This window comes from Typopeltis vanoorti, chromosome 10 (assembly GCF_054136105.1).
Source record: "Typopeltis vanoorti isolate ZY-2024b chromosome 10, IOZ_Tvanoo_1.0, whole genome shotgun sequence".
NCBI classification, from domain to species: Eukaryota; Metazoa; Arthropoda; class Arachnida; order Uropygi; family Thelyphonidae; genus Typopeltis; species Typopeltis vanoorti.
Genome location: NC_143558.1, coordinates 119,851,300 through 119,867,610, shown reverse-complemented (window position 1 = coordinate 119,867,610; position 16,311 = coordinate 119,851,300). Strand labels below are relative to the sequence as shown.

General features: G+C 35.0%; 2 protein-coding genes across 2 annotated transcripts in view; one reads left to right on the top strand and one right to left on the bottom strand.

Moving 5' to 3' along the window:
- Nucleotides 1-9,835, bottom strand: part of Dhc64C (dynein heavy chain, cytoplasmic) — a 1,087,706-nt gene extending 1,077,871 nt beyond the window's left edge. Inside the window, exon 1 of the mRNA XM_090398628.1 lies at nt 9,537-9,835. Within this exon, the coding sequence (XP_090254754.1) occupies nt 9,537-9,780 (244 nt within the window). The 5' untranslated portion in view covers nt 9,781-9,835. The remainder of the gene's footprint in view (nt 1-9,536) is intronic.
- Nucleotides 9,836-9,997: 162 nt separating this feature from the next.
- Nucleotides 9,998-16,311, top strand: part of Pli (E3 ubiquitin-protein ligase pellino) — a 157,750-nt gene continuing 151,436 nt past the window's right edge. Inside the window, exon 1 of the mRNA XM_090398813.1 lies at nt 9,998-10,369. Coding sequence (XP_090254939.1) covers nt 10,350-10,369 — 20 coding nt within the window. The 5' untranslated portion in view covers nt 9,998-10,349. The remainder of the gene's footprint in view (nt 10,370-16,311) is intronic.

Sequence of the window (16,311 nt, the reverse complement as noted above, 5' to 3'; positions counted from 1 at the left end):
GTGAGAGGCAGGTTTTTTTCATGTAGAGTTGTAAATGACTGGAATGCCTTGCCTGAGAGTGTGGTCTGCAATGGGTTTGAATGTGTTCAAGGTACAGTATGATGAGCTGTGTGTGTGATAAAAGAACCTCCTAGATGAGTCTTTGACTCCATGAGGTCTTAGGGTAGTAATAATAATAATAATAATGCTAGAAGCATCCAGAATAAGAGGGAAAGTTTTTGGCATCAGTTTGTTGAACTTGACCAAAAAAAAAATTACTGAGACCTAGTTGATAGAGACTGATACAGTTACAGGAATAGAATGCAGGGTATATAATAATAGTTTGGAGAAAACAGGTTTTGCTAATAGCAGCAGACAGACTAATCAAAAGAAAAAAAAAAAAAGGAAGGCAGAGTGCATCTCTGCTCTCACATCACTTAACTTCAAATGCACTGCCTTCTACATTTTGAAGGCAGTGCATGTGAAGTTAGATAATGTGAGAAAGGTCAGAAGGACAATACAGCTAGCTGATGCTGCAGGCCAAGGAACACTAAGGAGGATGTGCATGGTATGTATTGGCAATTAACACAAATCTTCAGGATAAGAATTTGTGTATGTGTGTGTGGAGGGGGGGGACTTCAACTATGGGGACAATAGACAATTACTTGAGACAGATGAATGGGACTGGGTTCAGCATGTCCAAACTGATGATAGCAGAAGAATAAATATATAAATAACCAAGGTATTGAAAACAGCTGTGACTAGAGATAATGTTTGTAAACTGCATGCAGTGCACAAACATTTTTTTTTAATAACTATAAGGACTCATCAACTACATAAATAATCAAGTGGGTTAAACTCAAATTCCTCCAGAGATTGCAAGGATTTTCTCCCTGAAACATGGGTTTTTCATCCTGCAAAACCATTCAAGCAAACAATTAACAGACATAATACACTGGCACAGCTTGAGTTGCTTCAGCCATAAATCCAAATCAACCAATCAATTCCTCCAAAATGACTTATCGAAGAAGTTACTGGAGACAAAAAAATTTCTGATACTGACTTGTGGTAATATGAAAATAAATCACAAAAGCACTATCTCTTGACCATATGTTGGCAAGACTCAAGACAAATAGCCCAATTATTAAAATCCATCAATGTCAAACAGCCTTCAAGCCAGTTAACACTTTACAAAGCTTCTTACATTCCCCTAAAACATGTTTCCCAACCTTTTTGATGTTGCGGACCCCCTGTAGCAAATGTTAATTCACCGCAGCCCCAATAAAATCCAAAATGGAAATTTTTTATATTTTACCTATCATAAAGATGAAGTAATAAATTGCAATTTTACAATACTAAATGTGTTATTTATGACAATGCAATACTGTTATAAATGGAGATATTCAGAAGAATATGAACATATAAATTAGGCCAGGTATGAACAACATGATAAGATAAAGTTTAAAGAAAATAAACTATCCCACGGACCCTCGGGGGTCCGCTGACCACAGATTGGGAAACACTGCCCCAAAAACAGCATTCAGTTCTATAAATACCTTTTGGTATACAAGATCTGTTCTTCTTATGGAGAGGTACACATGGGTGAAACTCGGAGAAGTTTTGAAATAAAAAAAAAATAATAATAAATAAATGTAAACAACAACAATGAAAATAAGAGGAGTCATGGCATATATCCCTGCAGAACATTATAATATAGATATTGATGGGAACTTTTTTTTGAGGAAGTCTCTTCCATAGATTAGAGGTAGTTGGAATGAAAGGGAAAGAAAAGAAGCAATGGAGACATAAGGCTGAAAGGGATCAATGATCATCCAGATTGCCTTCTCTATATATAACATTAAACATGGAGGTCCCTTCCCTTATGGCAAGGGACCTCCATGCCTTATTTAGAAAAAAAAACACTTTCGTCAAATGTTCAAAGAATCATCCAATGTAATTCACTGGTGGAGCACACTAAACAGAAACCAAGGAATAATACTTCATATCTGGAAGTCAGCATGTATAACATTTAACACCTCTGTTACAACAGAAATCACAAATGTTGCACAATATAATGATACATGTGACTAACCCGTGTCTTCAATATCTTTCAATTCTCAAACTAACAACAGTTTAAAGCACTTGAGATTTTTTTTTTTTGTATTTTTAACATCTACCTGAATGAAAAAAAAAGGCAGCAAAAGATATCATAGCAACATTCAGTTTAAATTAGAGAATTCTGAGTTCAACCAGCTTGATTATTGATACAGTCCATAAACATGTGGAACTTGCAGTAAGGAAAGGACATGTGTGAAAGTACACAGAAGCAGTGATTATCATAAGCTTAGGAGACAGCTCAAAGAATGTGAATCTGCAAGGATAAAAATGTTAGCAGCATGGGAGATTGATACTGGTTCTTTCAAAAACAGCCTGACTTTAAACCAAGAGTCAGGAAGATAAATCAGGTAGTATCTAGATTGATGAGAATAAATGCATCATTAAAAATGCAATGAAATATGGTTGATGTATAAGGAGAACAATGATCAATAAATTCATCAACAGCACAAGCACGGGAGGTAACCAGTATGGCAAAGAAAGCAAAAGACTCAGAAAATTAGCTGAGAAAGCCAACAAAAATTGCAAAGAAAATAATTCTTTCACTACATTATAAGTAAAAGAAGAATAAGTAGATTGGTAACTCTAAATGCCAATAGTCAGAAGTAGATGACAGATGAGTCACATGATACACAACAATGATATACCATCCACATGGAGCTGATGCAGGATCACTTGACAGGAGATGATTTCAGGTGGAACTCAGGTACTTAGCACACTGCAGAATCTTAACATGAACAAATCACGAAATTAGATAGAATACCAGGTCCCATATCAGAGGAAACTGAAAAGAAATTGGCAGTGCCTCTGATCAGGATGTTTAAGTCTCAGCTCTGATATGCTCCAGGAAGTGGGAAGAGAGCAAAATAGTTCCATTGCATAGCAGCAGTAGCAAATCGCAAACTAATTAATATCTCAAAAGCAATAAAATATATTAGAGAAGTTGGTAAAAGGCAGAATTCAGGAATGGACAGAAGGGATTACAATCATCTAATGGGGGGGGAGGGTCATGCTTTAGTAAAGTGACAGCTGAGTTGGATAATGGAAACTATCACAACAATGCTGCCAAACTTTGAAAATTTGAAGGAATACCACATGAAACTGTTAGATAAACTGGAGCAAATAGGAGATAAACATGAAGTTAGATATCATACTGAAACCAGAAAGCAGGTGACTACATGTGCTGCAGGACCCAATACTAGGTTATGATATTTTAATTTATACATCTATGATAGAGGAAATGATTTCGGGGGGGGGGGGGGGGGGGGGGGGGGATCTTTTATTTCCTGATGATACGAGGGTGGTCTGAAAAGTTCTTGGCCTTGACCATAGATGTCCATGTGAAATTGCAAGTCATTCAATCAAATAGTTTGTTTTATACAGCTGCCTGAAGCAAAAGTGTTGGCTGTATCCCTTGAAATGGATAAAACTGAGTATCGTGCAGTTATAAAATTCTTTGTAAAAGAAGGTTTACAACACCAATGCCATCTACCGCCAACTACCACCACTAGTACTTTCACAGACAATCACAAACATCCTTGCGCATGGCGAGATTTGAACCTGCAGCCTTTTGGCTGGAGAGCGGATACGCTAACCACTCGACAGACCAGGCTGGCAGCTTTGTACATCTGAAAAAGGCATATGACAAGGTGCCAAGAGAGAAGCTATTCAATACGCTACACTTATATGGTGTCAATGGGGCATTATATCAAGCAATACTCAGTCTTTATTTGAGTTTGAAGTCAGTAATTAGAATTGAAGGAAGTACAGAAAGATGGTCTAATGCTAAATCTGGTGTCAGACAAGGATGTACATTGTCCCCTCTAAATTGGAAATGTTAATCTCAGATCTTTGCTTTATGTGGATGATGTTATAGTTCTAAATATATCAGCTATAAATCTGACTAAATTGAATAACTGTTGTAATAGATATGGTATGAACAGTAGCATACTCAGGATTTAATCTGGGGGGGGGGGTTGACTAGACATTTTGAGAAAACACACTATGCATCACATACAACCTATGAATAAAAAAAAAATAAATTTTAATTAGGAAAAGATTTTTGGGAAATTTTTTAGCGTTTTTTTCCCTTTTTCTTTGGGAGGCCTGGGCCCTTTGCACCCCCCCCCCTCTGGGTGTGCCACTGAGTATGAAGCAATAACAAGACAATGACAATGTAAATAGGCAGAAGCATTGAGAATATTATCTGCATTATGAATGGAGAACGTATAGAACAAGTAACACATTTCAGCTACTTAGGCATGATTTTTTAGTGAAAATCGTAAATTAAAAATATAAATAGACAACAGAATCAACAAAGCTTGTATGGTAGGAAGTCAACTGAATAAATTTATATGGAATAAGAGATAAATTAGTCAAAACACTAAATTAGCTGTATACAACAGTGTTCACACCAATTTTAACTTATGTATCTGAGAGCTCGGTCACAAATAAAACACTTGACCAAAGACTAGAGAAAGCAGATATTATTGTCCTGGGAAAGATTAGAGGCATGAACAGATGGCATCAATGGCAATATCATACTAAAAAATAAGGATATTAGGAAAGAACTTGACACTATCAGCATCCAGGAATGCATTAGCAAAGCTAATCTCAGGTGGTATGGTCACTTTTTATTATTAGACCTCTAGGGAGTCTAAGACTCATTGAGGGAGGGCATCCACTCTACAGCTCTCCGTCTCCACAACTCAACCTCATCTGCACCAACGCCATCTACTGTCCCCCACCACTAGTATTTTCACAGATAATCGCAAATATCCATGCCCACGGCAGAATTCGAACCTGCAGTCTTTTGGCTAGAGTGGATACACTAACCACTCGGCCAACCAGCCACCACTTAAACAGAATGGGAGAGGAAAAATTAGCAAAACAAGTGTTCTCTGCCCAGTTGGCAGGGAAAAAAGACCCAGAAGAAGACCAAGATATAGGTGGATTGATACAGTAAAGTAAAAAGTGCCTTAGAAGACAGAAATATAAGATCTGATTATGTTAGAGTTCTGAAAGGTAACAGACTGATTTGGAGGAAAATTGTAGATAGGAAGTTAATAATGATGTAAATTTGTCATATAGTAATATCATATCCTGTACATCCTTTGAGGGTATATGACAGGAATTTGATGATGACGATTGCAAAAGTGGTCAAAATAGTTCAATTACCTGGTTGTTGACAAGCATACTGGAAAGCAGAGATAAGGATGTTATTATCTCTTTTTATAAACCTTCAGTTGCCATATTTGGAATACCATACCCAGTGATGAATCAAGATAATTCTGCACCCTGAGAAGACTCTGTGTATGATGTCCCTAAGGTTTTTTGTTTTTTTTTAAATACTTAAGTACTGTCTATTTTTTCAAATTAATAATTTCATAACTTCATTATTTCTACTTATCATCTTTATTCACTCAGATATACTACATAAAAAAGAAACAAAGAAAAATGATTACAAAAAAAATTATTGATTAAGGGGATATTAAATCCCACAAATATCCCCTTAATTTAAATAATGTTTATATCGCTGAAATGAAGCCGATTGGCTCTTTATATTTAAGAAAAATTATTGATTTTACAATATAATTTTAATTTAATCGATTATAATTTAGATTTTTTTTTTATTTTAAATCTGCAAGAGCTTTTATTCTTTCACTAATGTCTATTTTCTGAGCAATAGCATTTTCAATACATAACAAAGCTAAAGAATTTAATCTGTCACTCCCCATTGTCCATCGCAAATATGTTTTGATAAGTTTTAATTTGATAAAACTTATCAAAACATAAGTTGATTACAAAGTGGGCACCCGTCCGGGGGACCAAAACTAAGGTGGCACTAGGGCCTTAGAGCCTGCGCTCCTTCCAAAAATAATGAAAATAATGATTCACAAGTTTCAAATTCAAAAATGACAGTTCACTTCTGAAAACATCAATTCGCTGTTAGAAACTTTACAATTTTTTTAATTTAAACTTGTGAATCATTATTTTCATTATTTTTGGAAGGAGTGCGGGCTCTAAGGCCACCTTAGTTTTGCCCCCCCCCCCCAACGGGTGCCCAGTCAGTCCACCCCTTAATCCAGCACTGACCACACACCCACAACTCTGGCTGTGTGGGTTTCTTGGGGGATCAGGTAGAAAAGGAGCCAGAGGCAAATGACCAAGATGATGACAGATCTAGGAAATGCTCCCTATGAAGACAAAGTTCGCAAGTTTCAAAAATAGGTTAACAAGCAGATAAGGACATGATAGAAACAAGTTATTGGGAAGATATGCAAAAGGTTTTCAATATATAGAAAGAATGGAGAGAATTATAGAGGTCACACCTAGAAATTGCATAAAAGTGTGGTTAGGAAGAGCACAAAGGCTATATTTTGTCCAGGAAAGTGGTGAGTAGATACAAAAAAATACAATTCAAATGAGTGATTGTACTTTTTGTCAGTGAATGAGCTCAAATATGATAAGTATTGCATGAATAATGGTTAGTGTTTGAGCACCTTTCAATGATGAATCTTTGAACACCAGAGATGCCCAAATAGTAATAACCAAGTATTAGCTTTGAGAATGATATCTCCTGAGTAATTCATGATACATGAGTACATATGGGATCTGAAACAGGAAGTAATCACCACTTACATTCAAGAAGGACAAAAATAAGTATCATTTAAAAAATTAAAACATACACACATCTAAAAAGAATCAAAGCTGAGCAGCTTTCAGAGGTTTACCGCACACATGCACAATTATTAAAGTGAAATAATTTGAAAACGAGAACCAAACCTCTACAACACAGAAGGGGGGAAAAAAAAAAGGTGCAGTGGAAAGCATGTTAAGCTGTCAAAGATAAAAAAATCAAAATGTCCGAGTATTCATTCAAATAAGTAAATTCAAATAAGTCCTGAAAAAGAATTATAAAAGATAAAACAAAAGTGACGAAAACACAGAAGATAAACTCTTTGAAGACAGTAAAATGTTCATAAGGTTGGCTAATCTACTGTTTAGCCAACCTTCAAAATAATGATCCTTCAATTATCAGATCCTTTAGTGTCAACTGACTTTTGGTAAAGCATGGAATTGTACTTCAATAATCAGAATGGCAAATTGTCCAATGTGGTTAGATAAATGGTAGATTAGATTATTGTACTTGCAATAGATAAGAAAGAGGAGAACCATACAACAGAAAGAATCAGATATGGTAGCAAAAAGTAAAGATCTCAGTCTTGGTTCACCAAATAGCTGCCTTTCTCTCTCTCTCTCTATAAAGAATGCCAACCAAATAATTTTTGGCTGGCACTCTATCAAGATAAAGAATAAGCCATGAGTGCAAGTCCACTCATGGCTTATTCTTGTGCATTCTCACAATGTGCAAGACTGACCATCCATACTAAAATATCTTGAAAAGTTATGTTTTTATAGTGGTATTTCCAGATTATTCAACCCATAGCCCACACAAGGGGCAGTAATACATAAAAAGGTACAAATTTTGTGGGCTGGATTCATATAAAAATTTTGAAAATTAAATGACAACTCTTATAACTCATGTTCTCTACAACCTGTGGCTTATGACAACCAGAATTTTGATTCATCCTTTCATGGTATAAGGCTTACTGACTGATCCAGTCTGACAATGTATTTAAGGGATGTCTATTTCTTGTTCTTTCCAGTTCAGTATTCCTTCTGGTGGTCCATTTAATGGCATTCTATTAACATTGGATCCATTTTTTTATCCCTTGTAATTATCTACTGTGGATACTGAGTATTATCTACTGAGTTCTTTCGCTTGGTTGAACAGCAAGAAGGAATGATGACAAGAGGCCATCCCTGGAAGTTACGAAAGGAAATTGTGAGCAAGAGGGTGAGGAGTGGTTTCTTTGCATGGAGGGTGGTTGAACCACGGAATGCATTGCCTGATGGAGTGGTGAGAGCGAGAACGGTCAATGAGTTTAAGGAGTGGTATGATAGACTGTGTTTCTAAGGGGGGGACCTCCCCTCGATGAGTCTTGATAGACTGTGTTTCTTAGGAAGGACCTCCCACGATGAGTCTTTTGACTCCATAGAGGCCTGAATAATAATAAAGTTGGTTCTTGTTGTATAAAATTTGTATATGAGATAAAATTGGTTTCATCTAGTATACCTGCTTAGAAATTTCATTCATGCTGATGTTATTCTTTGTCGGTCAATTTTTTTTTTATCCTTTGTCTACATTTCACCTGAATGTAACAGGTTCAGCTAAAACATTGAATATTGTTAAATATTTTATTTATTAAATTTGGTTTAGTTCATGCCTATAATTTTGGTAAATTTAGTTTATCTCTTTCTTCAATGGAACTTACATAACCAAGATTATTAAACTGGCTTACTCACAAATGATATGATATTTTGCTTCTTTCTGGCTCCTTACCATTTAATGCCATGACCTGTTTAATCATATAATGTTCTCATACCAAAATTTGTAACAACTGCATCTAGGTTATACAGAACTAACTACAATTCATCTTTTTTATATAGTGAAACCTGTGAGTATTCATAACTATAGAATAACACATATGCCACAATAAATAACTTTTTTATTGTGTGTCTTTTGCCTTATGTATCGAAGGACTAACATCTTACAATACATAAGTCTGTGATATGAGGAACCTTTATCTGGTCTCTCTCAATGAAAGGTGTGTTAGCCAGTCTAATACCGAGATGGGGGGATTTCGTCCCCCAGAACACACATCTACACACACATAGGACACTCTGCTTACCTATTCATTGGGATTTCCGGTTTCAAATCGTAACAGGCCACTAGGCCTAATACATAAAGGAAGAAAAAGAAGAAGAGAAGATCAGTGACAGATGAGAATTCCAAAGGCCAGAAGCATAAACATGGATGAGGAATTTTTAACATTAGTACTACTTGACCAAAAATTACAGGTATTAGTAAGACCTGATTCGCAGACAATAACACAAACTATAAATTATTTTTCCATTTTCAGCTTGGTTAAGTGGGCACAGGAGTGGTATTATCATGGGAGATATCAATTATAAAGACAAAAATGCGAGGAACCAGAATTTATGTAGCTAACAGAAAGCTTCCATTCTGTTGTTCACTTGCCATGGTTGGTTTCCTCTCTTCAACTTCCCCATCTTAGTGGAGTACCCGGAGGCTGTGCACTATCAATTTCTGCTGATCTGAAATCCTATCTATAGGTATGCCGCTCAAACAGGATGAACGGATCGTTTATCCCTTCTCACAGCCCAATTTAATACATATTACTCAACATTACCTTAACGATTCCACGCTAACAAACATTACATTGCAGGTCAGATTCTAAATTCTTTTACGCGATGGTTCATTGAATGACTACAAACCCGCTTTTTCCATAATAGCAGTGCCATTAATTCCCTTCATATACATTACAAAACACTGAACGTGAGAATAAGTTTTATACCTTTACTTGAAGATCGCTGTATTAGTAGTGCTCGAACTTGGGGATCTGACATAAATTTTTTTATGCATTCTTGGTTAGATTTCTCTGCAAGGGCTACGAGTAATGATGGGTGGAGGTCGTCGTCATCTTCCAAAAGCACTGGAACAACTTTTTTAATATATTTTATAAAAACGGGTAAATCTGCAACAGTTGCAGACTGAGGAACAGTCTGATTTGTTGTTCCTCCCTCTAAAGAATCGCCCATTTTAATCACTTCAATAAAATCACATCAACTAAAGCTGTCATCGCTCACAATAAACCAGACGATCCTCATACTAGTATAAAGAATGGAGGAAATGACGTTCTCTCAGACGTACTTATAAATTTACCATCCGGGCATTTTGGTGCAATGCTTATTCCAAGAGTCAGTTCGTTGTGCTCTAGAAATAAAGCTGAGCTCTATTTTCGGATTTCGTGATAGATATTAAAAATTTTAGATATGTCAAAAGTTTTAATGGGTGGATCTTCTATTCGAAGCTGTTAAGAAAAATTAACATCGCTTGTCGAAAACTATTAATAGCCTAAAAAGAAAGCATTTTCTGCTTTTGCAATATAGATGGCAGTGGACGCTTAGATAGCTATGTAATGTTCGGGCCTAAACTTCATTGATAAAACTTTGTTTAGGGATAGTGTTTTGAGGGTGATTGTTATTTACACATCACAGTGGAAACAAATATATGTGTATATACATACATGCACACACACATTATGTACAAGTTATATAAATATATGAAAATGTAGTAGTGAATCATGATTTTTTCCAGCTAAGGAAGGATGCCAGACAACCATAATCAGTAAGTGTTATCTTGAAGAATATGGTGTATATCAAATTCACATTTTTTCATGTGGAAACAGACAATAAAAAAACAATTGTATTGTGTTCAAATAGGTTTTGAAATGTTTTTAATGTGGATTTGTACAAATAGGTTGTACTTATTTGTTGAATAAGGAAATACTCTCTAAGCACTAGTGACATCTACAACAAACTCAGTTTTATAAGTGCTGCATTATTTAGGTGCAAACGGGGTAAATAATCCCTTAGCACAAATGCAGCAATTTAGTATATAGGAAACAGATTTGTTAAGACAGATGGTTTCATTGTATATGTTGTCACTCTGTATATATACAGTTGCCATTATTAGTTTTGTGTAACACCAATGTGATGAACTTGGTTAACTTTTAAAAGTAGTTAATAATTTAAGCAGTTGAGAATCATTGTGTCAAATTGGACAAATATGCATGAAAATGACGTGGGAAAATGACAGACAAAAATATGATATTGACCTCCCACAATGAACCTTTATCTCTATGGAGATGCTGTATAATAACATTAATATGTAAAACCACATATTATAAGCAACCATGTTTAAAACTGGTTTCTTTTCAAATAGGGTAAATCTGCAGACATAATATGAGAGAGGTATTTCATGAGGTAACCTATTGAACACCTAGCCCACCAGAAATTTTTAGTTCTAATATACTGCCCATGTACTTCTGTGAAAATTTCAGTCCTAAACAAAAGCTCATTTAGATTCATTTCATTTTTTTTTAATATCATAAACCACATACTGTATTACCTTGATAATAATGACTAATAGTATGCTTTTGTCACTTATTCCACAGAAGATTAGGCCTAGCGTCAAGTTAGAATATCAGTGTTAATAAACTAGGCTTTATGTAAAAATGTTAATGCTCTATTAGATTAACCTATATTATTATTAACACCAGACCTCCATGGAATCAAAAGAGACTCATCATGGGAGGCACACACAGTTAACACACCAAACCGTGCTTTAAACTCATTCAAAGTGTCTGCACTCACCATAATGTCAGGCAATACATTCTACTTATCAGCCACTCTCCATGCAAAGAACATTCTCGTTAGACCACTGCTTACACTTTCCTTATACGGCTTCCAGGGATATCCTCTTGTTTTTCTACATTAACCCAGTAACAACCCTTTACCAATTTAAATGTCTCAATCATATCTACTCTCTCTCTCTCCGTATCCCAAGACCAATCACCATCAGTCTTCTCTGGACCCTTTCTAGTACATCATCATCGTAGAAACCAGGTGACCAAATCTGTGCACAGTAATCCATACAAGACCTTATACAATGGAACCAGAACCTCTTTATTTCTGCATGTTAAAGTCTTCTGCATCATTGACATTATCTGATGATTTCACAGCTTGTGCAGTGTGACCTCTGGACTTCAGAACTTTTCCACCTTAATGCTGATTTCTTCCAATTTCATTGGGCCTAACTTCTATTCACTGATCATAATGCAATTTGTTTAAAAAACAACTTCATATGGATATGATGTCACTGCTGCACTCCCAAATATCAAGGGTGAAAATGGTTGTGAATTATGAATTTAGTTTCCTGTAGGACATGATTTCTCTTACACTCTGAAAACAAACTTGCAACAGACAGCAAAGAATTAGCTCTTTGCATCTGCAAACATTCTCAGTCTTTCTTTCCAAATGTTGAGTTATGATGGAAGAAAATAGGAGTTAGTGATGATGGCATTCAGTACATGGGGGAGAGGTTAAGAAAGTTAGTAGTTTGTCCATGCCACTTACAAATAACTTATTGCAACTGTGGAATGTTTAATGGCCATTTAGTTTTCTTTTATCTGCTACCTTACTCTCTTATTGCCCACTTTTGTGGCTTGTTTCATCACAATAACAGTGAACAAGAAATGAATATTACAGTTCAAGAAACTAAGTTGACATACTTGCTTTGTTGATCCAGTTAAGAAAATAAAATGCACATTAGCCAAAATGGATTATTAACCTAATGTTTTTGAAGTTATAGAATGAACGTCACATAGTGCTTGACATCATTCACCAGCTCAAAAGATTAAGTTACCATTTAAGACTAAGGGCCTGAAAGGACCAATTACACTAACCATCGAACATCTACATTGATCCTTATTGCTCAGAGAATCAATGAAATTAATATTTTAAGCATTAAATGGTAACATTACATTTTTTAATGTTGCCATAGGTGAAATGATTTTACAGACCACTGTTATTAAAAATTTATGTTGCTGGGGCATTTACGTGCTTTGTTAGTTCATCAGCGTTTGAAGAAAAACTAATGTAACTGGGACATAAACTGATATAAAGAGCTATCAGATAAATAGAAAAGAAATATTTTGAAGATAGTAGGAGAAACAAGAAGTTTTTCTTGTAAGCAGTGTTTTTTTTTTTTTCTTCAAAAGTAGGTACCACTACTCATTTTTTATCATCAGGAACAATTAAAAATTAAAAGGATGTGAAAATAAAACTATAAAAAATTATTTGCTTATATTTGTACTTCACATAGTGTAATAATGATTGTTTGGAATATGAACAAAGGAAATGAACAACACAGTGTTCAGGCATAAATCTATTGTATGAGTATATAAAAAATAAGTAAAATATATACAACACTTTTAATAAAAAAAAATTAGATCAGTAAATATCTTACCAATTAGACATAGTGAAAAATATAAATTACGTTAAATAACTAAGCTTATTTGCATACTAGATAAATACGTAAAAAATTATTGAACATTACAAGATTCTAAATGTACTGTCTCTGCATATCACATCACTGATAATAAAGGTGCTCATATTCTGTACTGTTGTGTACTGGCTCAAAAAAAAAAAAAAAAAAAAAGAACTGCTTATTAGTGTACAACAGCCTAATAAGCAATGTGAAAAGGAGTAAATTTTTTTGCTTGCAAAATGAGATGCAAAAGCATTACATTTTATGAAGTGATACTGTTTTGCACACCAGCACTGACGAGTTTAATGTGAGGTGTGACAAGCACAATTGTTTCTTTGAGCAACTTCTAACATTTAAGATAAGTAGTTGAAGATCTATGGCTACATATTTTTCTACATGCATTCGTGCTGTCAGTGCTATAAACATAATCAGAAGAGAAAACCTATAGTTATGAAGAGGTGGGGAGAGAGCAGTGAAATGAAACCAGTAACGATGAACTGTTTTTATGGCGCTTGCACCCATAAAACAAAAATTTAGATATCTATTGAATGTTACTATTGTGGGTAGGCTAAGAACTGTTGAACAAGCTCCAACTCAACATCTAAAAGAAGAAGAAGAAACCCAACATCAGAAGGCAGGACCCATCAGTATAAGGAGTATTAGTGGAAAGGAAATTGAACTTGCAGAAGAATTGGAAGAATACCATGTGAACATATTTGGCATTATCGAGACAAAGAAACAAAACCAGGTAGATCTTACTAAATAAGTATAGGATTTTCAGGTAATAATGATCAAGGAAAGGAACAACTAGAAATAGCTTTAAACACCAAATATGAAAATAAACTTCTTGATTAGAAGGCATTTTCAAGTAGAGTTAGGTGTGTAAAATTCAAAATGGAGACATGTACAATAAAACTTATTTGTGACTATGATCTCACAGAAGTGGAGATCAAAAAATTCCTCCACTTCTTGGAAGTGGAGGAATTTTTTGAGTTATTAGAACAGTAACATAAAGAAAATGGAAAAAGTGGTCCTTATTAGATATCTGAACAGCAGACTAGACTAGGAACTAAATACCACCAGGCATATAGGAACATTTGGGGAAAATTTGGAGAAAAGGATAAAGCTAATAATAATTAGTTGTAACCTTTTTTTATTATCCTTAATTAGCTAGTCTGGTTTGCCGAGTGGATAGTGTATCTACTCTCCAGCCAAAAGGCTGCAGGTTCAACTCCCACCGTGGGCATGGATGTTTGTGATTGTCTGTGGAAATACCAGTGGTGGTCGGCGTAGATAGCATTGGTGTAGTTGCGGTCAGTTGGTGATTGAATGGTGGAGGCGGTATTGTAGAGCAGGTGCTCTCCCTCGGGACTCACTGGAGGTGTGGATTAATAATAATAATAATAATAGTATTTACTGGACTCCTGCTCAGGACATGAACCAGTCATTACTAACACCATATTTCAACATAAGGATGTGCACAAGCTCAGATGGAGAGAAGACACAAGAAATAAGAAAAGCCTCATTGATTATCATTGTTGATAGTGATATTATAAGGCTGGATCAGGATTAATATAGAGTCTTTGAAATTGGAGGTGACCATTACTTAGTACAAAACAGTATAAAAATGGATATCAGATTGAAAATAACAGTATATAGAAAGTTTTAAAAAATAATTAAAGTTGAGCAGCTTTTACAAGTAAATTGTAGACTTGACTATGCAAACATTATTGAAGAAAAAATTAAACAAATTGAAAACAAGAACCAAACTTGAAATCTCTGGCAAACTCTGAAGAACATATTGATTGATTCAGTTGGAGAGGACACCATGGTGGACACAAGAAGTTAAAGCAACAGTCCTGGAAAAGAAGAAAGCATACCAAAAATTCTTAGCAAATAAGTAAGAAGTCCTAAAAGAATACAGAAAAAAAATGTAAGATGGCCAAGCTGTGTGTTTAAAAAAAAAAAAAAAGCTAACCAAAAGTCATGGGAAGACTTGGGTAAGAATATAGGAAATAAATATTAAAAAGGTGGCAAAATGTTCTGGAGGCTATTGAAGAAACTTAGAAATGGAGGAAAGAGTACCATGAAAGGAATCAAATGTGATAAAGGAGACATGAAAACTGAAGATAAGGATATCCTAGATGTCTGGAGTAATTACTTTGAAAGACTATTAAATGAACCAAGCAGTGATTCAGAGGGCCTGGTCAGAAGGTCGAATTCCCAATGATTGGAGTAGAGCTCTCAGTACCCGTCTATAAAAAAAGGGAATAAAACTGAATGTGAGAATTACAGAGGAATTTCTCTGCTAAGTGTTCAGGTATGATTTATGCAAGCATACTTGAAAAGAGGTCGAGAAAGAATGTGGAAGAGAAACTTGAACTAGCTGAGTTCAGGCCAAATAGAGGTTGTCAAGATCAGATTTTCACTTTAAAACAAATAGTTGAGAAATCATGGGAATATGACATGGATCTGTAGTTAAGTTTTGTAGATCTAGAAAAGGCATACAACAATGTACCCAGAAAGAAAAAAAAAAAAAAGCAATTCAAAACACAACAGTTGTATAATGTTAAATTCACCACATATAACTGTTGTGTTTTGAATTGCTTTTTTTTTTTTCTTTCTGGGTAATACATAGTTTATATTTGAGTTGTCAGTCAGCAGTTATAGTTGAAGAAAATACAGGAAAATGGTTTCCTGTCCAAAATCCGGGATAAGACAAGGATGCACATTATATTTCCACTCTTATTCGATATCTATATGGATCACATTGTGAAAGAAAGTGGCACCATGCCTTATATTAGAGTTGGAGATGTTAAATTTAGCTCTTTGCTTTGCGCAGATGATGCTGTACTCCTAACACATCTAGTGCGAGTCTCTAGGATTCACTAACTAAATTGAATAACAGCTGTAACAAATTTCGCATGAAAATCAGCAATAAAAAGGCCAAAATTATGAAAATAGGCAGGAGCATAAAAAACTGCAGCTTCTTTCTGAATGGAGATCCTATAGAAGATGGCAGGTTAAATCTGGAAATAGACAACAGAATAAGCAAAGCTGGTATGATGGGTAGCTAACTGAATAAATTTATATGGAATAAGAGAGAAATTAGCCAAACCACCAAACTAGCAGTATATGAAACAGTGTTTAAACCAGTTTTCATTTATGGATCTGAGTGTTGGGTTAGAAATAAAGCACTTGATCAGAGACTAGAGATCACAGATATGAGGGTTCTGAGA